At 47.7% G+C, this 24,985-nt stretch overlaps 1 protein-coding gene across 1 annotated transcript; it reads right to left on the reverse strand.

Moving 5' to 3' along the window:
• Positions 1 to 4,140: 4,140 nt before the first annotated feature.
• LOC306795696 (NXPE family member 3-like) lies at positions 4,141 to 24,779 on the reverse strand (the record flags this gene model as incomplete). Its single annotated transcript, XM_079294285.1, has 7 exons — positions 24,699 to 24,779; positions 22,115 to 22,259; positions 14,664 to 15,107; positions 12,758 to 13,056; positions 5,979 to 6,049; positions 4,777 to 4,980; positions 4,141 to 4,694 (listed from the first exon to the last, which is right to left on the reverse strand). The coding sequence occupies exons 2-7, from the start codon at positions 22,214 to 22,216 to the stop codon at positions 4,141 to 4,143; spliced, it is 1,674 nt and encodes a 557-aa protein (XP_079150411.1). The 5' UTR covers positions 22,217 to 22,259; positions 24,699 to 24,779.
• Positions 24,780 to 24,985: the final 206 nt, after the last annotated feature.

Consider the following 24,985-nt stretch of genomic DNA (forward strand, 5'->3'; position numbering starts at 1 on the left):
CCACAGGTTGACAATAAACGTTCTCTGTGTTTGACTTTCAGGAAATTAATTGAAGGGTAGTGACATCAAACAGCACTGCATCATGAATCACTGTCACAGCTGGAGACAACATTAGAATCTCATGTTGATGACGCCTTCTCTTCTTAACCACTCCCATGTGCCAAAAGAGCACAGAAAAAGCAAAGAATATGGGCTTCTCTGTTGAAGCTTTAACATACCTAAATTGAAACAATCCTAAAAAAAGAACAAAGTGATTATCGTGTCCTCAAGCTTTTCTTGACCTTTGCACTCTGACTGTCACTTCCATCTAAATAGCTAAAAGTTTAATTCATGTGAAGTATGGAAGATTGAAACTCCCTAAATTAAAACAAATCAAATTACGATATGAAGTTAAATAGATATATATACATATAGATGGTGATATGTATTTTTTGGATGCAATACCTCTTATAACATCAGCATACCACTCCAGGGATATGTTTCTACCACTGAACAACATCAGCATACCACTCCAGGGATATGTTTCTACCACTGAACAACATCAGCATACCACTCCAGGGATAGGTTTCTACCACTGAACAACATCAGCATACCACTCCAGGGATAGGTTTCTACCACTGAACAACAGCATACCATTGGCCACTCTTCGATCTTGGCGCTACTAGTCTGAGGTTATCCTCATGAGATCAGTTAAGCCGGTCATTAAAAATGTTATGGTTTTATTTGTTTTCTTCTAAACATGCAGTACATTGTGAATTTTGTGATGTAATACAAATGTCCCTTTATTATTTGTCTTGGGAACATGTATTAAACTCAGTAGCGGCTGGTCAATAGAGGGCGCTAGGGTGCCCCCCCCCTTGAGGCACAAAATAAATAAAAATAATAATAATAATAAATTATACAAATTATACAAAGACATGCATGTCTCATGCATGTCTCATGCATGTCGCTGGAGAAAGCGCCCACAGGGGTCGGGTCTATGAAGCAGTTTAGCCAATTGCTGATTAAAGATATAAATGTGTGACATACAATTTAGCCAATCAGTGTACTCAAATAGTTTCAGCATGCTCCGTCAGGAATAGTCTCTACAGGCGAGGGCGAGCACGAGCACTATTCCTCAAAGACCCGTTTGAGAGGAGAACTTTGGCGGAAAAACTGCAGTGAAAGAGCTGATCCCAGATCAGCCTGAGACAGCAGACTAGCGTGAAAGGGAAGCAGTACATGCAAAGCTTCTCGACCAGCTGTACACCAGAAAGGTTTGGCCAGCTGGATGCAGTCATGCTAATGACTTATTTCAATTTTTTAAATAACGGGGACAGATCGAGCATGGACAGTTACAGGAGTGAGGGATGAGGAAGTGAGGAAACATGAGAACACCAGGGCACACATGGAGAACTCTGTCAAGCTAGTAATACGAGGCAAAGTGAACATATTTTCTTCTACATAGTTGTCCTCTGTCTCATTTGCTTAACCTGGTCATGAAGGCATCAACATTTAATTGAGTAAATGAAAATGTGTATTTGTTGTGCTTCATTTCTTTGTTTGATTTGTTTCAATTTAGACACTTTAAGTCTTCCATACTTCACAGGAATATGTTATGCTAATTACAAGAAAGGCCCATGCTCATCGGACTCAAATCTTAGTGGCCATTATTGATTCTTTCTGGACTGATTATCAGTCTGTACTACTGTCAGGATACAGTGACAGTTTGAGCAAATATGACAAAAGCGTCATCTTTATTAAAGTTACCGACTGTACCTTTTAATACTAGATGCAAGAGCTGAATCTTAACTTTAAAAATACGTTTTTACTTTACTTTGTTCAGCTTTCTTATGCTTGACTGATTTTATAAATGAAAGTATACATACAGAGCAGTTTGCAAAGACTAAGTGCATTTATTCCATGATGAAAGACCTGAGCATAAATACATACATTAAAGATATTTGTTTGCAGAACCCTTGATTTGTCTATTTCTTTAATTCCCGATAGAAAATCACACTAATTGATGAACAATGAGTACACTTTATTACTACATGAGGACTTTTCTGTCAACAATATGTGCCATCAATACTGAACTGAATATCAAAAGATGGCATCATGTAAAAATATTACTGTTACATTATGAAAATAATCTTGTTTTCTGTTCTTTTGAGCCATAAAACACATTCATTTTTCTTGAGGGAGATTTTCATAAATATATGGCTGTTACGGTAAGGGTATAGATTAATGTTAAGGTGTTCATTATACATTTCCAAAAACAAGGGAATCACTGATGGATAACAACAGTATCTAGAGCAGGGGTGCCCAAAAGGTCGATCGCAAAGGCAGTGCGGGTAGATCGCATGCCAATCAAAAATAATTTCCATCCTCCCAATGCAATTTGCCACTTGATTGACGTACAGGGCAGCCAGTCTGAGATCACGTATTTTCTAACACACGGGTCACCACGTATGCGCGAGCTACTGCAAAACTCAGGCGAGCTAATTAATCTTCCAATTTATTTCTATAACAAGCTAAAGCTGCAGCGCCATGATTTGGGGAACTGCCAAAACCTTGCGTCAGAGCTGGAGACGCAACGGAAGGTGCGTGTAGCAGTTGCGTACTCTCGGTTGCGTTGTGTTTAATTCACCACACGATATCTTTTGATGGCTCCAACCAGACGTTTATTGATATGACAGAATATGGATAGCTGGTAAAAGACAGAACAGCTTCAGTGACTCTCATAGACAACGTCGTGGTCACAAGCTCCGGAACACTGTTAAATCAAAGGGACAAATCAGTTAACTAAATCAGTTATCAGTTAAAACCATTGTGGGGTTAGACCGGAACCGGAAGGAGAGTTGTTGTTGTTGTGTAACACACTGTAGTAGTTCGACGACGAATGTTTGCTAGAGACTCGGAAATAAGAGTGACGGTTGTGATGAATAAACCTATTGAAAGGACCCTGTCTGCGACTCTGGAAGTGGAACATTACAATACGTTGTAAATGATATTTAAACGAGGAAATAAAATGAAAATGATAAGGATCAGCAATAACTTAAATAATATAGTAATACGAGCAACCATTGGCCAGTGATGGCAAGTGGAATCATTAACTATGTTACACGCGCACAGATTGACAAGTGTCTGTCAGAGTTTGACAAACGCTTTCAAGACTTTGCTTTACTCGAGCCAGTTGCTACCCTTATGTGCTACGCATTTCGGGAAGATTTTGAGGTTGATTCACTCGCATCAAAAATTGCAACGCTGTTTCACCTGAACTCGTCTGGAGTAGAGGATGAGATTTTTACACAGGGTGACATTCAGCCGAAATCCAGGGCTCATGGACAGTTTGGGAACTTACTCACAGAGGAAAAGTACCCAAACATGAGGAAATGTGCAACCTTCTTGACTGCATTATTCGGCTCTACTTATTTATGTGAGTCAGCCTTTTCCTACATCATGAATATTAAGTCCAAACACCGTTCCACCGTGACTGATGATCATCTGAAGTCTGATTGAGGCTGGCTACCAGCAGCTACTATGCAACCCTGGCTGATTCCATTCAGTGCAAGTCATCAGAGTAAGGTAATGACCAAAAATGTACAGAATTGTATTGTGCCATAAGGTTATGCAGGGTACAACATATATTGTAAATATAATGTATACTCAGTATATAGCCTATATATAAATAAATAGATATTTTGCATTTTTTTATGTCGGTAGATCATTTTGACTTGGTCATTTTAAAAGTAGCTCGCAAGGCGTAAAAGTGTGGGCACCCCTGATCTAGAGTATATGTTATATTGAGACAGATATACAGGTTTTGTTAAAGTCACAGTCATCAAGAATTTAAAGTTAGCTGTACTCAGAGAGCAAAGCAAAAAGAGATATACAGTGTTAATTAGTGGGCTTAAGAAGTGTTGGAAGTGGGATTTTGTTACATTTCAACATAGCTAGGCTAGCTGTTACATTTCAACATAGCTAGGCTAGCTGTTACATTTCAACATAGCTAGGCTAGCTGTTACCTTGCACAGCAGCTGGATTATTGTGATGTCACGTGAGAGTTGGAATAATGTAGAACTTGGTGGAAACTCAGAGATAACATGTAAACTCAATGTGTGCTTAAATCCACATTCCTCTCCCCCAAGACACAAACATCTAGCTGCCATTTTGAGGACATATGTAGGACAATAGATGGTTTATCATATTCCTAATAATGGGAGGTGGTGGGTGGAGGTTATGCGGCAGGTGGTGGGCCAGGTTCATTTCCCAGGCATCAATCAGATGAACATTCAGTCCTTTGAACATGGCTCTGAGCACCTTGTTACACTGCAGCGAATGCCAGTCGCTGTTGAATAGCGACACAAAAAGGTTTAAATCTTTGGGATTCCCTGTCCGGATGACGATCAGCGTGCCTGGAGCCCTGTCCAGCAGCCGCACCACCGCCCTGCGGATGCTCTGCAGCCGCCGGATGTAGATCTCCATGGGGAAAGTGCCGAAGTGAGCCCAGATGGTAAAAACTACGACAGTATTGGGGCCTCCGATTAAGTGATCTAGCTCATTAGCAATGTAACAAAGCTCTCTCGTGTCTAAGGGGTCAAAACGGATAGGAGGACCGTGGGAGCGGAACGTCACTAAGATGTTGTTTGCATAGTCCAAACAAATGTGAGGTCCTGTTCTCTCCGGGCTGTGCAGGTCAAACTTCTTAAGACCTGAAAGTATGACAGGGGGAACACATTAAGCTGCAGTGGGAACAAAATCATTTGTTGCCAGAAATCCCTGTGGATCAGCTACCTGATAGAGCCTCGTTGAGGAATTCAAACCACTGCCTGATGGTGGAGTCTCCATACATGTGGACCACCTTGCCTTTCAGACACTGACTGATGGCAGACGCGCTGAATTCGCGGACTGTGGTGCCACCTAGTGCTCGCCACACACCCTGGTAGTAGTAACCAGAGGGTCCAGATGTCACAGTGCTGCTCTTCACCTGTGTTTGACCTGAGAGGAAGTTAAAGAATAAGGTTGGGGTTATCCCAAGAAAAAACAAAACCAAAGTATAAAGTGATTGTATGAACCTCTTAAGTACTATCCTTACTCCCGAGAGACTATGAACACTGCTAACAGCTGAAGCCACAGAACTCTTTTGAAATTGGCTGAATACTGTTAATCTCTCTTCCGGAGAATGCTACCCAGAATAATGTATTACGCTTCTTCCTGAACTTTCTCATAATTTGTCTTTGTACGGTAAACTCGTACGAGTGTACCACAACAGATTCAGCACAACAGATCCTAACTTCAGATAACCGTGTCAATGACCAGCGTAAACATGATGAATGCCACTTATGCGTAAATGAGTGGGCATTCAAGAGAATTATAAGTGACCCCAACAATAGCATATAACGCTGTCATATGTCCTATATTGAAGTCCTGCATTCAGAGATCCATAAAGCAAAGTCTCTCATTTTTAACATCAAAGGACCTGCTAAAGTCAAGGGATGGGATACAATTCATGTTATTGCCGTGTCACCTGAGGGTCGCACTGTCACTGAAATAAAGAAAAAATGGTTCCATATGAAAAATGTCTCGTCATTGATGACTGCAACAGAAAGGGGTCAAATAATTGAACTTGTTTTGCAGTATGAGATGGTCGTATACTGTAGATATTGGAGTTACACAATAGCATCAAAAGCCAGTACAAATGAATGATGATGAAGTTAGTCTGTATGAATACATTTAGAACTATATTAGCCTATAATTTGAAATCGCAGAGTAAAATGTGAACATAATTATTAAGTGTAATTTATACAGGTATTTCAGACTCAATATTGACTGTTATGACAACTGTAATAAACTCGTACAAGCCACTAAAGAACAAATCTGTTTGTAAGTGGTTCTTGCATGAGGACCATTGTCTGAAACACATTTTGTTTTGAATTATTGTTATAGGAAGTTGTGGCAGTAACAGTAATAAATAAAAATTCAATATCATGCTTTACCTTCTTTTTGTGGCAACACGGTAACACTAGCAGGTCCTGAAGCCCGAATGTAGACTTTCAAGTTAACACCCCTGAAGAAAAGCACACATAATATATCTCTTAAAAACACTTCAACATTAAGGACATAGATACAAAAGGAGGGCAAACATTTAAAATAATTTAATCAAACTAGAAAAATCAAGCACTCAAACACAAATGGGAATCAACTGCTAGAAAGTTCATTCAAGATCACACAAAACTTACTTTGTAAATGTAATGGCACTAATTCAAAAAAGTAATGGGTCCAATGACTGTATAATGTTCAAGGTGCCACTCACAGTGATGAACCCAAAGATAATGATAACTATCTACAGATTGTTTAGCATCTTTCATTTTAGAGTTTTACAGGCGGCAAACTAAACTGTTTTGGTTGAGTCTCACCGTTCTCATCAACATATTTTATGGATGGAGCTCTTTCATGCCGGAAACCTAATAAACCAATTGACCCGTTGGCTAGTCCTGCCAATCTAACGCGCACTGGTCAATCAAAGTGGAGCTTTGGCCAACTCTGACAACTATACAGCTCTGCTCTATAAACTCCAATGCAATCCTTTCAGATTTACTTCATTTTCAGGCTCGTTTTGTTGATCTGGAGCTAGTCATGGTTAAACGTTGTGTAATAGTGAAACTCGTTGCCCAGAGAGGTTGGAAGGAGATATGCATTTCTAAAATGTTACGTTTGTAGATTAAAACGTGTGGAGCTAACATCAGCAGAGTACTTTAGCACATCATTAACTCGGGTTCGGACATATGCTATGCTAGCTACTAAAGGTTAACTGAATGTACGTCGTGCTCAAGGACACACCGACATGCGACTAGTGCAGTGATTCTTAACTAGTGGGCCGCGAGCGCCACCTAGAGGGCCGCAAAAAACTTTCAGTTTTGCACCTGTGGGCCGCGAGGGCCGCGGGACCGCATAGGTTATCAATTGAAGACACCAGAGATATCACTGTTGTCCATGAGACGCTCAGTTACAATATAGCTTCCCACCACCTGGTGGCGGTAATGTGTCAGTCAGTTGTTTAACAAGCTCCAATAAGCAGAAGAAGACACTCAGCTAGCCGCTAGCCTGTAGCGAAAGTTATGGATAAGTTATTAAAAAGAAAAAATGAAGATGACAGTGGTGCCATACCCCCCAAAAGTCTAAATGTGTGCGCAAGTACAACCCTGACTTTCTTAAGTACGGCTTTGTGAACGGAGGCAACGAGGCAGAGCCAAGTGCTCAGTGTGTGGAATGTGGGCTAATGCTATCAAACGAAGCACTGAAGCCTTCGAAACTAAAGCGACACGTAGCGACGAAACATCCAACGCTCGTGGGAAAGCCGGTGGAATTTTTCAAGAGAAAGGAAAATGGGCTACAAATGCAGAAAAGGTCTGTCGTGTCACTGACTGGTAACTCAAAATGTGCTTTGAAAGCCAGCTACCTCGTAGCCAGACGTGTGGCACAAAGTAAGAAACCATTCACCATAGCGGAGGAGTTGGTTCTGCCTGCCGCTGTGGATATGTGCCGTGAGATGATTGGGGAGGCTGCTGCAAAGAAGCTGCTGACTATCCCACTCTCAAACGACCCTGTGAGTCACCGTATCGCGGACATGGCCTCAGACATACAGCTTCAGCTTCTGGAAAGAATAAAAAGTAGCCCATTTTACTCTTTGCAACTAGACGAGTCCACTGATATCACGAATGCCGCACTGCTGCTGGTTTTTGTTCGCTATCGCTGGGACAGTAGTTTGCACGAAGACATACTGTCAGGATCCAGGATCCCTGTCTGACCTGACGTTCCATGGCCACACCCTTGAGTGTGCACAGCTGAGGACACTCCAGCTGATCACCTCCTGCTGCCTGACACACCAGACTCAGGGCCCACTAATGAGTCTCCTGGCACTACATAAGCTCTGGCCCTGCAGTCTGGGGTTGTCAGGTCGTACCGTCTTTCACCCGTGTCAACCCCGTGGCGTCCTCTGCCCTCCTTGTGTGTACGGATTACACTCCGCCGCTCTGCCCTCCTTGTGTGACACGGACTACTCTCGCCGTCAAGCTGCCAGCCCTCCGGTGTCGAGCCACGGGCCTCACACCGTCGCTCTGCCACTCTGGTGTCGGACCACGGGCTCCACACCTTCACACATTCAAAATAAAACCTGTTCATAGTAACTTCTGTCTCCTGTGGTCTTGCGTTTGGGTCCTACCTGCGAACTCCCACATAACAGAACGACCTGACCATAATGGACCCAGCAACCACAGGAGCAGCTACACTGTACGGCCCTAACAGCCTGCTGGAGGAGGTGAGAAGTGTCACTGCTGAAATTTCTCGGATTGGCTGTTTCGTGCAGGAACTAGCCCGGACAGTCAGGTCTCCACCAGTTCCAGCACCTGCACTATTCCCTCCAGTCCTTGCTCCGCCGGTCTGGGAATCCCCTGTGCCGGCTCCAATTCCCTATGATGGAACACTGGGGAAGTGCCAGGGCTTCCTGTTGCTTTGCCGACGAGTGTTTGACCGTCGGCCTCAGACGTTTGCCTCGGACGGGTCCAAGGTCGCCTACGTGGTTGGATTACTGCGGGGAAGGGCTTTGGACTGGGCTGCGAGAACATTAAGTTTTGATCGGCCTAATACTGTGGGTTATGTGGACTTTGTGGCGGCTCTGATGAGAGTTTTTGACCCTCTGGGGGACTCTGATTATATGGCCAAGCACCTTCTCAGCCGGAGAGGGAGCCAAGCAAGTGTAGCGGAACACTCGGTGGCCCGGCTGACTCCGGCTCCCCGTATTCGGACAGCATTGCAGCCAGCTCCTGTTCCTGTCACCTCTTCGCCGCAGCCAGCGCCGGTTCCTACCGCCTCTGCGGCACAGCTTTCCCCAGTCCCGGCCGCCGCCGTCTCCGTACCGCAGCGACCTCCAGTCCCGGCCGCTGCCGTCGCAGTGCAGCAGCGACCTCCAGTTCCCGCCGCTGCCGTTCCAGAGCAGCAGCGACCTCCAGTTCCGGCCACCGCTGTCTCCGTACCGCGGCGACCTCCAGTTCCCGCCGCTGCCGTCCCAGATCAGCAGCGACCTCCAGCTCCCGCCGCTGCCATCCCAGAGCAGCAGCGACCTCCAGTTCCCGCCGCTGCCGTCCCAGATCAGCAGCGACCTCCAGCTCCCGCCGCTGCCATCCCAGAGCAGCAGCGACCTCCAGTTCCCGCCGCTGCCGTCCCGGAGCAACAGCGACCTCCAGGTCCCGCCGCTGCCGTCCCGGAGCAGCAGCGACCTCCAGTCCCGGCTGTCGTCTCGGAGCCGCAGCTATCCCCGGACCTCGCGGTCTCGGAGCCAGAGCCGCTCCCGGCCGCTGCCGCCTCTACGCCAGCTCCAGTTCCTGCCGCTGCCGCCTCTACGCTGCAGCCCGCTCCAGTTCCTGCCGCCTCAGCGCCGCAGCCAGCTCCAGTTCCTGCCGCCGCAGCACCAGCTCCAGTTCCTGCCGCCTCAGCGCCGCAGCCCGCTCCAGTTCCTGCCGCCTCAGCGCCGCAGCCCGCTCCAGTTCCTGCCGCCGCAGCGCCGCAGCCCGCTCCAGTTCCTGCCGCCGCAGCGCCAGCTCCAGTTCCTGCCGCCGCAGCGCCAGCTCCAGTTCCTGCCGCCGCAGCGCCAGCTCCAGTTCCTGCCACTGCAGCGCCAGCTCCAGTTCCTGCCGCCGCAGCGCCAGCTCCAGTTCCTGCCGCCGCAGTGCCCGCTGCTGTCTCTGAGCAGCAGCGACCTCCCGTGCCCGCTGCCGTCGCGGGGCAGCAGAGACCTCCCGTGCCCGCTGCCGTCGCGGGGCAGCAGAGACCTCCAGTACCTGCCACTGCTGCACCAGCATCCTATTCTCCAGAGCCCTTCCGCCCGCCCGGCCGTCCACCGGAGCACCCGTGTCCGGAGCCCTTCCGCCCGCCCGGCCGTCCGCCGGAGCACCTGTGGCCGAGGCTCTTCTGCAGCCCCGTGGCCGGTCAGAACCAGTCACCCCTCCTCCGGACCCCCTCCGCCCACCCTCGCCGGCCTTCTAGCTGTGGGGCCATCCCTCCTCCGGACCCCCTCCGGCCGCCCTTTTTTGTGTCTGGTTGTACGTCTGGAATCCGTACCTTAAGGGGGGGGGGGTACTGTCAGGATCCAGGATCCCTGTCTGACCTGACGTTCCATGGCCACACCCTTGAGTGTGCACAGCTGAGGACACTCCAGTTGATCACCTCCTGCTGCCTGACACACCAGACTCAGGGCCCACTAATGAGTCTCCTGGCACTACATAAGCTCTGGCCCTGCAGTCTGGGGTTGTCAGGTTGCACCGTCTTTCACCCGCGTCAACCCCGTGGCGTCCTCTGCCCTCCTTGTGTGTACGGATTACACTCCGTCGCTTTGCCCTCCTTGTGTGACACGGACTACTCTCGCCGTCAAGCTGCCAGCCCTCCGGTGTCGAGCCACGGGCCTCACACCGTCGCTCTGCCACTCTGGTGTCGGACCACGGGCTCCACACCTTCACACATTCTAAATAAAACCTGTTCATAGTAACTTCTGTCTCCTGTGGTTTTGCGTTTGGGTCCTACCTGCGAACTCCCACATAACACATACTGTTTTGTGGAGAGCTACCAACACGAGCTACGGCTCAGGAATGTTTCGGCTGCATGGATAACTACTTCACTGAGAACGGCCTGGACTGGCAGAACTGTGTTGGGGTGTGCAGTGATGGTTCAGCGTCAATGACCGGCAGGCATAACGGCGTCGTCAAGCAGATACTTGATCGTGCACCAGAAGCGAAATGGACCCACTGCTTTCTCCACCGTGAAAGCCTTGCAGCAAAAAATATGTCCCCAGAGTTCCATGAGGTGATGGATGCGAGTGTGAAAACCATCAACTTCATTAAAAGTAGAGCTGTGAACTGAGGACATGGAAGCAGATCATGTCCAGCTGCTCTATCACAGTGAGGTGAGATGGCTCTCAAGAGGACTGGTCCTCAGTTGTTTGTTTGAGCTGAGGAATGAGGTCTTCTCTTTTCTCACTGAGAAAAAATATCCTCTGGCACATTACTATGCTGACACAAAGTTCACAGCGAAACTTTCCTACCTCTGTGACATCTTTTCACTGCTGAACCAGCTGAACATCTCACTTCAAGGGAGAAATACCAACATATTTGTTGTTGCAGACAAACTTCAAGCTTTCAAAACAAAACTTGCTTTGTGGACAAAGAGGGCCCAGGAAAAGAGGATGGACATGTTTCCACTTTTGTCTGACATTTTGGAAAACTCTCCTCAGGTGCAGATCAGTGACTCAGTCTCTCAGCACCTCTCACAACTGGCAGAGAAATTCGATGACTACTTTCCTGAGGATCCCAGAGACGGACACGTGGATTTTAGACCCATTTTCTGTGGATCCCACTGAAGAAGATGTTGCTTTGCCCCCACATCTGGAATCCCAGCGACAGCACTTTAAAGTTGCAGTGGGGCAAACTGGACCTGGGCTCCTTCTGGATTGCTGTCTCAAAAGAGTACCCATGTCTAGCACTGAGGGCTGTGAAACACCTTCTCCCATTCACGACCACATACCTGTGAGAATCAGGATTCTCCAGTGTGGCCACAACTGAGACCAAAGCCCGAAACAGACTCAGAGCAACACTGGAGGCTACTCTGAGAGTGAGCCTTTCCCCCATTCCACCCAGACTGGATCCGATCGTGTCTGAGAGGCCCAAGTGTCTCATTAAGAGGTGGGCACGTATGAGTTCACGTATGATAAGGCTATATCTTCATTTGCACTTTATTTAAATTTTATTTCTAGTTTATTTAATTTGAAACTTATTATTTTGAATGTATTTATTTTATTACCACATATTATTTGTCAAATTTGCATTTTTTTCTCAGATTTTTTGAGAGACCCTCTTTTTTTTCTGTAGTGAAATCTAATTCTTGATTATTTTTGAGTTAATAAGCCTGACTTGAGCCTTTACATTTGTTCTTGTGTTAGCTTGATTTGTTCCATGAATTGTTAGCCTGTTGGGCTTCTTGTTGTGTATGCAGGTTTACATACACATGATAAATAAATGACTTTGTGATCATCACATTGTATCATCTCATTTATTTGACAAGGGTTTTGCTTGTTAAACTGTAAGCGGATTTAATATAGTCATTGAATACAAATCAAACCAAGAGTGAGATCAATGAGTTAAACCAATACAGTGTTAATATTTGAATGGGCCCGGGACACTTTGTGCTTGAAAAGTTGGGCCCCGAGGTCAAAAAGGTTAAGAATCCCTGGACTAGTGGATCGAACAGCCTATCCTCTGATTGAAGGACAACCCTGCTCTCCACTTCGCCACAGTTGCCCGCCAAGTGAAGGGCTATTTTTACTACCAACCAGTTAACCGCAGACAGACACTGTTAGCGACTAGCAGGTTGAACATAGCGCCACATTTAGATTAAGTTAGTTATTTCCCTCCGATGTCGGTGAAGACCAAAATACAGCTAAAGGGAGAAGAAATATTAAACACAACTCCAAATGAATGCTAATGTCTCCATGTCAACTGGTGTTAAATAGGCCAGTGTTTGCTCACATTTGAGCCATATCTACTTTACAAGGTGATCATATGTTAACAGCTTGTTGAGCTGCCCCCAAGTGGAAAAAAATATCTTTATATTCAATCTTAGCTGCATGTAGTTACAAACTTCTGAAACATTCCACCAAGGAGTTACAAAGGTAACACTGGATGTACGTATTTAGAAGTCACACAAAATTCCAGTCTCTCTGCCTCCTCACCTTTGAAAGAGCTTCTCCTCATTGGCATTGAGAACCTTTGATTTCCATCCTCCATTGTAGTGGTTGATCCTGGCATCACAGCTCAGGTTCTTTGGCTTGTAGCAGAACCACGGCTCGCCTGTACGGAGGTCAGTGTAGTTGCACAGCGGCTGCTGGGTTGGCCTGAGGCAGACGTTACAGAGGGTGGTTTCAGAGAGTGAGCCTGAGCGGAAGAGGCTCTTGAAGTAAATCCTGTCGGGCTGTTCTCTGTTCAGCCTGTTCAGCACTGAGATGGCCTCACCAGGGTGAACCAGAGTCACCTGATGGGATAGAGAACCAGAGTTTTCACCAAGTCAATCATGGTCAGCATATCAATTGAGACAAATACATTGAATAGCTCCACACGTCACATTTATAAAGATTCAAGACAATCATCTCTGGAGAATTGTCAATTCATCTAAACCAGAGGTCTTCAACAGGGGGTCCGCAACCCCTAGGGGGTCCGCAGAGGTACTGCAGGGGGTCCTCGAAATGTTTGGTTGATTAGACAATAAAAAAAAAAAGGAAAAAAAAAAAAATTCTTAACATGAATCTGTCCATGAGTTCAGTTTTGTATGCAAGATAACAGGTATGTTTATGCATGGCAGTGGCACGAATAGGCCATCACTCATTTTCGTTTCCACATTTATGTTTAAGATAAAAACATCAGTTTGAATAGCTTGTATGCATGATTATCATGCAATTGACAGACAATGTTGACATTAGCATTGGTATCAGCTGACAAGGTATGTTTATGAATGGCAGTGGCACGGCCTCCCTACTCACTGTACCTTGCACATGTTTAAAATAAAAACATGAAAATATTAACCTGTGTATTATTTGAATAGCTTAGTGTTGAATGCAGAATAAAGAGGTATGTTTATACATGGCACTAGGCCCAGTTTAACATAAAACACAATTTTATACAATATAATTATATAGTCGGGGGTCCCTGCTCCTTTGGGGGTCCTTGGCCTGAAAAAACGTTGAGGACCCCTGATCTAAACCCTTCCCTGAACAGCGATTGTACAATCAAAGCTTAGCAACAGTACCTAGGCATGGCAGGTCTGTCAAGCTCTAAAACATGTTGAAGTGGTGTGCATGGGACTATAGCAGGAGAGATACTCTGCATGGTAAGTGTTTAGAGAGGGAGTTGTCTTTTTGTGAACTTGTTCAAAACTAAAAAACACAAGAGAAACAGTCCTACAGATTAAGGGAATTAATTCTGTTTGTCTGCTTTCATGTAATCTGCTAATTTTAGCATGAACATCTGACCAACTGGCTACCTTCATAACCTGACAACCAACCTGACATTATAATATAGCCTTACTTCCAACACCAAGGAGTATGTAGAGGTTAGGTAAAGATATATTTTTTAAAGTTACCTTCAGAACTAGCACATCTACTGTGTAGTATTTCCCCAGTATGTGTGAGCCTCCTGGCTGCTGCTGTTCGAGACTAAACTGACGTTGGCAGTGCTGTCTTGTTTCATTGGATTTAAAACCCCAGCCGATCTTGATATCTGAGACGTTGTGTGCACCATCCACATCAGCCAAACAAGATTATGTCAGCATTTTTTAATTATTATTATAATACAAGGACTAACTAGGTAGCTACAGGTAAATACATCTGCTAATGACAGTTTGCAGGTGAAAATAAATCTACAATCATGAGAACCTGCTTCGGTCTGAAATTAAAGAGTCTGAAATGACTGAGACTTTGAGTGTTACATCTGTCCCTGTCAGCTGAACAAACTGCATATGTGCTGTGTGAGAAGTGTAAGTTAACAGGCATAGCAACAGTTAGGGCAGGGCTTCGTGAACAATGAATTATGATGTTAAAAACACTTACAATGTCATTACATTAAACATCATGGTTTTAGCATCACCTCAACCTGTGCGTCTCCTTCCCAGAGTAAAGAGAATACAGCAGAGTAGCTCCCATTCAGATGATCCACCACTTGCCCAGCCACACCTGCTTCAAGCGTCTGGTTGTGCAGACTGGCGAGTAGGAAGTCCCCCCCAGACTTCTTGGGACGACCCTGGAAGTCAGAGGTTTGTATCATGACCTCCAGCTGATCCCCTACATGCCACTCTCCCCCTTTCCTCCCTGGTAGAATGATGAAGGTGCTGTGGGCTGGATCACTGGTCTGCTGCAGGGAAATAGGAGCTGGCAAAAGTGGAGTTTCAGGCCAAGCAGTGGAGTCGAGTATGAGATATTCCTCCAGAGCGTCCTCAGGGGACAGTGGCTGGAAGGTGCAGAAGCTGTGAATCTCGTTCGGGTGAGTGGAGACTCTCGGCATGATGATGGTGGAGTTGAATTTAGGCTGAAACTGGCAGTGGGTGGAGAGAGATGGTGTCAAAGATACATCAAACATATGCACTGAAAAAAAATGAACCAAATAAAGTAAAAGGGCCAAGATTTGAATATTATTTGGAGGGTTGCTAACAACTGTTCTCAACATTAACCCAGGGGGAAAGTTTCAAGATAATCTTGCTTTCTGTTTTACACAAGGCAAGAAAGTGAACGTTAAATTCAAAGATTGTTTTTTCGTGTGATTTCAAAGTTTTGTTCACTGAAATTCATGTTTTGGGATATTCAGTCAGAGATACAACTCTGACAGATGCAAAAAAAGGCAGAAAATAGAACCTGTTACAAAAACTTTCATGGGGCTTTTTAATAACTATACTTCTGACCCGTTTGTTGAGATGTATGTCTCAGTAAGAACGAATGGGAACCAGTGGGTTCTATTTCATCCTTACTGACCGCCAGAGGCAGTGCTTAACACTGGATGTATTCCGTCTCGCGCATGCGCAGGTCGAATATTTATATCAACAAAGTCACTCGTGACCTCAGGTGACTCCCGTCGTCTATAAGTTCCGGTGTCATCCTGAGTTCAGTCCTTTTTTTCTTCTCGCTACGCAGGTTGACTACCATGGTAGTCGAAAAAATATATATTTTGTCTAAGAGCAAGATATGTTAAAGTTTGTCGCGGTAGCCTTGTGACCACCGGTCGGGGTTGCGGATCTTCGCCCTCCAAAGGCTGCGACAAGCGGTCCCTCTTGGGAGGGAACGGCGTCGGCGCCGTACGGACCATCGAGCCCCAGTCTGGGTCGTGCGGACCCGAATGGGCAGCAATCGGTGAGATCGACTGACATTGTTAACCATTGTTCGTTGTTGTTCCTCGGTTTGCAGAGCGTTCCGCTCTAGCTAATCGAGGGGCGGGCCGTCACAGTAAACATAAGCGGCCGGATCAGGAGCGTTCGCCGGCTTATTCGACTGAGCTGATACTCGTGTCTAAGCTAAATACTCTGATTGTGTAGCCATTAATTGTTGTGAGAACATTACGGCCATATCAGTTAGCGGATATCACAGTTAGCGGAGTGCCCTCGCTCAGGCTAACTGGTAGCACACCAGGAGTTCCAGCAGCTATCTATCGTATCTACTATTATCTGCAGCAACTATCCTAGTGGAGAGAGTGTCCCCGCTCCCCTCTCACTAGAAGGACGGTGTTATTTACCTATTTTCACAGGCAGGGTGCTCTCGCTCAGGCTAACTGGTGGGACACCAATATCTACAGCAGTTATCCAAGTGAGGAGTGTCCTCGCTCCCCTCTTGCTAGAAGGACTGTTCTCCTGACCTGTTCACAGTGGCAGAGTGCTCTCGCTCGGGCTAACTGGTGGGACACCAATATCTACAGCAGTTATCCAAGTGAGGAGTGGCCTCGCTCCCCTCTTGCTAGAAGGACTGTTCTCCTGACCTGTTCACAGTGGCAGAGTGCTCTCGCTCAGCCTAACTGGGGGGACACCAATAGCTACAGCAGTTATCCAAGTGAGGAGTGTCCTCGCTCCCCTCTTGCTAGAAGGACTGGTCTCCTGACCTGTTCACAGTGGCAGAGTGCTCTCGCTCAGGCTAACTGGTGGGACACCAATAGCTACAGCAGTTATCCAATTGAGGAGTGTCCTCGCTCCCCTCTTGCTAGAAGGACTGTTCTCCTGACCTGTTCACAGTGGCAGAGTGCTCTCGCTCATGCTAACTGGTGGGACACCAATAGCTACAGCAGTTATCCAAGTGAAGGGTGTCCTCGCTCCCCTCTCGCTAGAAGGACTGTTCTCCTGACCTGTTTTCGCAGTGGCAGAGTGCTCTCGCTCAGGCTAACTGGTGGGACGCCAATATCGGCCGCAACTATCTGAGTTAAGAGAGTGTCCTCACTCCCCTCACTGACTGTCCCCGGCCGCTCTCAAACATTCAGCAGAGCATCCGCTCAGACTGGCCTAGAGAGTCGGCCATGTTTGACTTTCCCGGCTGTAGGACCTGTATGGCTCCTCTGCAGCCTGATGATGGCCATGACCTCTGCCCCGCTTGCCTTGGCATCGAGCATCTGAGGGAGGGCCTCTCTGAGAACCCATGCATGAACTGTGGCATCATGCCTCAAGCAGTAAGGACTGCTAGGCTCGCCGAGGCGGAACGCCTGACTGGTATGGTCGACCTCCCCCTGTCGGGTCAGCTGAATCCAGCCCGACCTACCCGTTCCAAGCGCAGGGCCGCAGAAACTGCAGGGGCTCCCTCCAAGAGGGCTAAACCCAGCGGGCTGTCTTCTAGAGTGGATCTGCTGACCTCCGAGCTAGCTCAGATGAAGTCGCTTCTACTGGCCCTCCAACCCAGTGTAGGGGGGGCGGAAGCGCCAGATCCACCCGCGGCTGAGCTTTGCTCAGAGGAGGACGTGATGTCACTGGCGGCGTCAGCCACGCTCTTTACTGAGTACAGTGAAGAGCAGCCCTCCCAGGCTTCTGGACCTGCCTCCCGTTCCTCAGCTCAGGGCTCTTCGGAAGGTGCAGTCGATAGCTCCATGGGGTCTGTCATTCGCATGGCACTGGCACGCCTGCACTTAGATACGCAGCAGCCGGAACCCCAGCCTGCGAGTGCCTTCTTCAGGCGTGTTCTCGCCCCTACCACCTTTGCTGTTCCGCCCTCCGAGGAATATCTGAGGGAGCTACATGCATGCTGGAGGGACACCAGGGCTCTGTCCCATCTTACATCAGAGGGCCGAACCCTGGCGGCCATGCAGGACGCGGCAAAGTTTGGCCTCACCCGTATGCCAGCTGTTGAGCCGACTATTGCGTCCCTCATAGTTTCCCCTGAGGAGACCCTGAGGCCCGATGCCAGGTGCCCTCGACCCCAATGTCGGGTCACGGATGACATGTTATCCAGGGCTTATGACACAGCAGCACGCATGGGTCGTATTGGCAACTCCCTCTCCCACCTCATGCTTGGCCTCTCAGCTTCTCTGCAGCAGTCTACTTCCGATGCCTCCGCAACCAGCCTCAGTGATGCCTCACTGCAGGCGTTTGCGCTCATGTCGAGGGAACTTGGACGGCTGATGTCCACCCTGGTCCAGACTCGCCGCCAGGTTTGGCTGGCGCAGTCACCCCTGTCTGAGGCATGTAGGAGGACCCTCCGTACTCTCCCAGTGGAACCGGGTGAGCTGTTTGGGTCAGCTGCTATACAGGCGCTTCAGCGGACTGTTGAAGCTAGCCAGACCAGGCGGCAGTTCTCTGGTCTTCGCAGGGACATGCCCGCACCCCGCAGACGTAGGGGTCCTACTCTAGCCACCCGGGGCCATTTTCAGCCCCCGGCTCACCCCAGTAGTCGCCACAGGCCTCAGCGTACCGCTGGGAGGCCGGACCGCTACCCACAAAACCCTACCTACGTTCCCCCTAGACAACCTCCGGCCTTGGGGACTACCAGGCCCCCCCCCCGAGCCTCGAGAGGCAGGGGGTACAGGAGATGATGTCTCCCGGCCGGCTGTCGGTTATTTCTCCCAGCAGCACATCAGCTACTGGGCAGCTCATGCTTTAGACCCCTGGGTGGTGTCCACCCTAACCCGGGGGTACAAGCTTCAGTTCCGACGCCGGCCACCAACCTCCAGCCGGGTCACAATGACCAGTATCTCCGATCCGGTAAAATCCCTAGCCCTGAACCAGGAGTTAGCCACGCTCCTGGTCAAGGGTGCAATCGAGAGGGTGGACCCCCTGTCACAGCCCGGGGGGTTCTACTCAACTTACTTTCTTGTGAAAAAGAGAGGCGGCGGACTGCGCCCAATCCTGGACCTGAGGGGACTAAACAAGTTCCTGAGGGTCTTGCCATTTCACATGCTGACCACAGCAGACGTCCTTCGGGCGGTTTCCAGGGGAGACTGGTTCACGTCTGTCGACCTGGCGGATGCCTATTTCCATGTTCCCATCGTACCTCACCACAGGCGGTTTCTCCGCTTCGCCTTTCAAGGCGGTCACTTCCAGTTCAGGGTGCTCCCATTCGGGCTCTCCCTCTCCCCACGGGTGTTCACAAGGTGTGTCACTGCTGCCCTTTCCCCCCTGCAATCACAGGGCATGAGAATACTGCCGTACTTGGACGATTGGCTGATCTGTGCGCCATCCCAGCTTCAGGCGGCGCAGGACACTGCTCGCCTTCTTTCTCACGCGGCCCGGTTGGGCCTCAGGGTAAACATGGAGAAGAGCTCCCTGAGCCCTTCTCAGAGCATCACCTTCATTGGTGTGGCTCTGGATACAGTCACTATGAGTGCCTGTCCGTCACCCCGAAGGGTGGACGACATCCTCCACAGCCTCTCTCCCTTCCAAGGGGGCAGGCGGGTGCCCTACATTCTTTTTCTCCGCCTATTGGGCAGACTGACAGCCGCCTCGGCGGTCGTTCCATTAGGGTTGCTGTCACTGCGACCCCTGCAGAGATGGCTGAACAGCTTTCACTTGAATGCCGAGTGGCACAGATACAGGGCAATAGTAGTATCGGAGCAGTGCCTACTCGCCCTATCCCCATGGAGGGAGCGGGCATACCTGACGAAGGGTGTCCCCATGGGTTCGGTCCCATTCCGCAGAGAGGTGGTCACAACAGATGCCTGCCTCTCAGGATGGGGTGCAGTGTGGCAGAACAGGACTGCTCAGGGGCAGTGGTCTGCTCAAGACCACATAGAGCATGTCAATGTTCTAGAGCTACGGGCTGTGCACCTAGCGCTCAAGCATTTTCTGCCATACTTGAGGGGCAAGCATGTGCTTGTCCGGTCGGACAACACCTCGGCGGTGTTTCACATCAACCATCAAGGGGGCACCAGATCTGCAGAATTGCTACGGGTAGCCCGTGCCCTTCTCACCTGGGCTGCCCCTCGTCTTACCAGCCTTCGGGCAATGTACCTACCAGGGGAACGGAACCAGGTCGCAGATTTTCTGTCCCGTCACAAGCCTCCACCGGGGGAGTGGCGGCTCCATCCAGAGGTGGTGCAGAGCATTTGGGGTCTCTTCGGCAGAGCAGAGGTGGATCTCTTTGCCTCGGAGAGGTCGACCCACTGTCCCCATTGGTTCTCCCTGACGGAGAGGACCAGTCCTCTGGGTCAGGATGCCCTGGCTCACACGTGGCCACAGGGGCTTCTTTATGCCTTTCCACCGGTCCCTCTGATCTTGCCAACACTTCTCAGAGTCCTTCAAGAGGGCCACAGACTCTTGTTAGTGGCCCCCTTATGGCCAGCCAGGATCTGGTTCTCCCTACTGCACAGACTCTGCTGCGGGACACCCTGGCACCTCCCCGACAGGAGGGATCTCCTGTCGCAGCTAGGGGGTCAGATTTGGCATCCCAATCCCAGCCGCCTCCAACTATGGGTCTGGCCGCTGGAGGGCCCGACCAGCTGCTGACTGGCTGCATAGAGCCAGTCAGAAGAACGATCCTGAATGCCAGGGCACCGTCTACCCGGCTGCAGTACGAAAACAGGTGGGGGCTGTTTTCTGCCTGGTGTGTGGTTCGGAACGAGGACCCGGTGCAGTGCCCCGTACCTGTGGTACTTGAGTTTCTGCAGTCCCTGTTAGATAAGGGCCGGGCTCCCGCTACCCTGAGGGTGTACGTGGCCGCTCTTTCATGGCACCATGCTAGGGTCGACAATGGCACAGTAGGGAGCCACAGACTGGTGTCCCTCTTCCTAAAGGGTGCTCGGCGGTTGCGTCCCCCAAACGCCCCGAAGGCCCCGGCATGGGACCTACATTTGGTATTGGACACCCTGTGCTTGCCTCCTTTTGAACCCCTGGCACGGGCAGAGCCGAGATGGCTGGCAACCAAAACGGTGTTTCTCCTCGCCATCACGTCGGCTAAACGTGTAGGCGAGCTGCATGCCCTGTCGGTGAGTGAATCGTGTCTGAGGTGGAACTCAGATGGATCGGGGGTTACTTTGTGGCCTAATGCAGCGTTTCTCCCAAAGGTGCTGACACGCTCTCATATCAACCAGCCTATCCAGCTTGCGGAGTTTGACCCCCCATCGGGTGAGGAGAGGTCAAGGCTGCTATGCCCAGTGCGGGCCCTCCGAGCTTATGTGGAGGCCACCGCTTGCATACGGCGGTCGGAGCAGCTCTTTGTCAGTTATGGTGGGCCTAAGAAGGGCTGTGCTCTTTCGAAACAGCGCCTGTCCCACTGGATAGTGGAAGCCATTGCCCAGGCATACAAGGCGAGCGACCGTCCGCTACCATCCGGAGTGAGGGGCCACTCTACCAGGAGTGTCTCCACGTCATGGGCAGCCCTGAGAGGTGTGCCAGTGGAGGATATATGTGCTGCGGCCTCATGGGCCTCACCGAGCACCTTCACCAGACACTACAGAGTGAACGTTGCCACCCCTCACCCACTGGGGAGGGTTCTTTGGCCAGCTTCCTCTGCCTGAACTATACAAGGTGGGTACTTGTGATTCCTCGTGACTTTTTTGGTATAAGTCATCCAGTGTTAAGCACTGCCTCTGGCGGTCAGTAAGGATGAAATAGAACGAAAGTTACGAACGTAACTACGGTTCTATGAATCCTGGATGACCGCCAGAGTTCTTGGTCACTCGGAATCCCGTGAACTCGCGAGAAGATTCCATAGGACTGAACTCAGGATGACACCGGAACTTATAGACGACGGGAGTCACCTGAGGTCACGAGTGACTTTGTTGATATAAATATTCGACCTGCGCATGCGCGAGACGGAATACATCCAGTGTTAAGCACTGCCTCTGGCGGTCATCCAGGATTCATAGAACCGTAGTTACGTTCGTAACTTTCGTTGTAACACATGGAGGTTTGCTCTAAAGTATAGAATACTGCCAGCTTTATCCTTTAACTACAGGAGCTGCTGCTGTCAACAAGTCAAGGTGCAGGATTGAGAGGGAAAATACAACTGAACTCAAATTGTATTTATTTGCAATGAAGACTATTAAAACACACATTTTAAAACAATATCCAAAAACCTGACTAATATTCAACATTTCAAACAGGGTCCCCCCTTCACACGATCCCACTAAAACCAAGTTCTCACCTCCAGAATGTCCATGTGACGTAGCACAGAGATTAAGACAAAGACAGTCAGGAAGAGGAAGAGGGCGCAGAACTCCCTTCTTGTACAAAATGTGGCCTTCATGATCAGTGATTGGTCTTCACCTTCAGCATCAGTTACTTTGGTACTGGATTGAGAAAATATATATAAAAAAACAAATGGTTATTGACACTTTGTAATGCTGAAGAATATTACTTGTTTAAATCTGAACTCAGTTGTGAAATCCTCCCTCTCTATACTAATAGTGTGACATGTTCAGCTTTCAATCTTTAGGACCAAACTAAATCCAGTCACCCAGGAAACTCCTTTGATTGATCATCCGTCAACCAAGGCCACAACCAAAGACAGCATCCCGTCTCTTGCTGTTCAACATGATCCATTCTATCATGTACACTTTGCAACATCATTCAGTCCTTTGTAATCCACATCACACTCTGCAAAGTAACCCTTCAAACAAATATCTGTTTTCACTCTCACGATACAGATCAGAGGTGCTCGTGTCCTTCTGCTTACTACAGTTTTTCACAGTTGTTCAAATCTGGACAAATTTTATTTTCAGTTCTTTGACATGATTACTATGACTAATAACTGCAGTGTTGATTGTATGTGTTCCTGAAAAGGATCTTGCGGAGGGGACATGGAGAAGAAAACAAAAAATCAACTGTTGAAGAAAAAGAAAAAAGAGCAGTACAGTTACAAGATCTCGCTAGTTTGATGAGATATCGCAAAAGATGTCAGGTAACAAAAAAAACAACGACCCAAAAAATCTGTAATGTAGGCTACATCTAACTAAACATAGAAACTAAACACAACAATGGAGCGCACACACCTGTGGGAGTGATGCATTTTTACCATCTGAAGCGTTGCATAGCTCTGAAACAGCTGTGGCAATCACAATTAAACATGATGACAGCTCAGCAAACTGAAAGCTTTACCTCATGTCTCGATGGTTCAGAGCATCACGACATTAACACAATACACACATCACCACAAAGAGAGATAATATGATTCAAGGCTACAGCATGAGGCGCAACCTTTGCTAAAAAAGAAAGATGGAAGGCTCTGATGCTGATGTAATCAGACCACAGCGTCATGCAAAAGCAGAATATATTTGTCATAACCGGTTCGACCAGTATGATTATAGCCTATGCTGATAAGCCTTTTGTGTTCATGCAATTTATTTAATGACGGTTAACAGTGAACGCCCGTGCTGATGGCACTTTGTTCTGCGCAGTACTTCTCACGGATTTATCAAAAATATTTGTGCCCTCAGATGCTGCAGGGACTTCATCAACTGAAGGAGCTTTTCATACAGTAGCCTATAAAGCAGCTGTAGAAAGCAGATACTGTGTGAGTCACCGACATTCATTCATAGAATGATGCAGACTGATTTAGGCCCGAAATGTAGGCCTTATAATCAGTCCTATTTTAACCAGTGTTTGATTGAATTAAATAGTTTTTATCTAAAGCATTAGTCCCAAGGGTGGAGGCATATGCACAGTATGGACGCGTCCCTCCCAATATTTTGGGAGAACGAATCGTCTCCACCAATTGTAACAGGAATGTGAAGGTGTGACAGTACTGATGAAATGTCTGATTAGAGATTTGAGTTGGCTTATATCTTGTACAGTTGAAAGGTGCTTCTGGAATAATTATGTCTCACTATCACAAGCACAAATAACTTTGATTATTTTGTGTCTATTTCTGTTTGAATGTTATGATCAAGTGAATATAGCCTGCACTCTATCAGAGGTGGTGAAGTTAATATTTATTTGGAAGACAAGACACACAACAGTGAGATTTACTGGATGCCTTATCAAAAGTATTTTCTATTTGTTTTGGTTTTACAGGGCAGATGAAGACAAACAGACTGACGTCAGACTGGTTTGTCTCGTGCTTCAAGTCAAATCTCTCTCAGCTCTACTGGATCTCAGGTTACAGGTTCATAGTAAAGACTACAGCCATGGTGTCAAAGAAACCAGACAATCTGACCGAATAGACTTCGTAAATCCCAAATCTCGTCAATACTCTGCTCAGTGTTCACATTGAAATATCCTGTTATAAAAACTGTTTCTACAGCAATGTGCAAACACAAGAGAACAAGAAACACAAGATGAAGATGAATTTAGTTCAGCTTTCAGACACTGCAGTATGAACTTGGGGAACATATAATATAATAATATATTATTCTAAAATGGGCCTTCTGCATTATGAGCATCTTTGCTTGAGGTACTTGAGGTATATTTTGATGATAATACTTTTGCACTTTTACTTCCATCAAGTTTTGAATGCATGATTCTATAAACTGGTCATACATCTTTAACTTTATGTACATCTTAAATCAACAAAGTATCCAATAACTACAGTTGAGTAAATGTAATGTAATGTACAAAGTACAAATTTCCCTCTGACATGTAGCGGAGCAGAAGTATGAAGTAACATATAACAGAAGTAGTAGAAGTAAAATAAAATGTCACAAATACAGTATATTAGAACGGTAACTGATGCTGATTCATGATAAATTAAACTTCATATATACTTTGTTTCAGCGTTTCATGTGTCTTACCTCAGCAGAGATTCATTTGGAGATTCTGTTCATCACAGTGTGATCCGTCACTTTATCCCACAGGTTTACAATAAACGTTCTCTGTGCTTGACTTTCAGGAAATTAATTGAAGGGTAGTGACATCAAACAGCACTGTCACAGCTAAAGATCAACATTAGAATCTCATGTTGATGACGCCTTCTCTTCTTAACCACTCCCATGTGCCAAAAGAGCACAGAAAATCCAAAGAATATGGGCTTCTCTGTTGAAGCTTTAACATACCTAAATTGAAACAATCCTAAAAAAAG

Source organism: Melanostigma gelatinosum (genome assembly GCF_949748355.1).
Source record: "Melanostigma gelatinosum genome assembly, chromosome: 22".
In the NCBI taxonomy this organism is placed as follows: Eukaryota; Metazoa; Chordata; class Actinopteri; order Perciformes; family Zoarcidae; genus Melanostigma; species Melanostigma gelatinosum.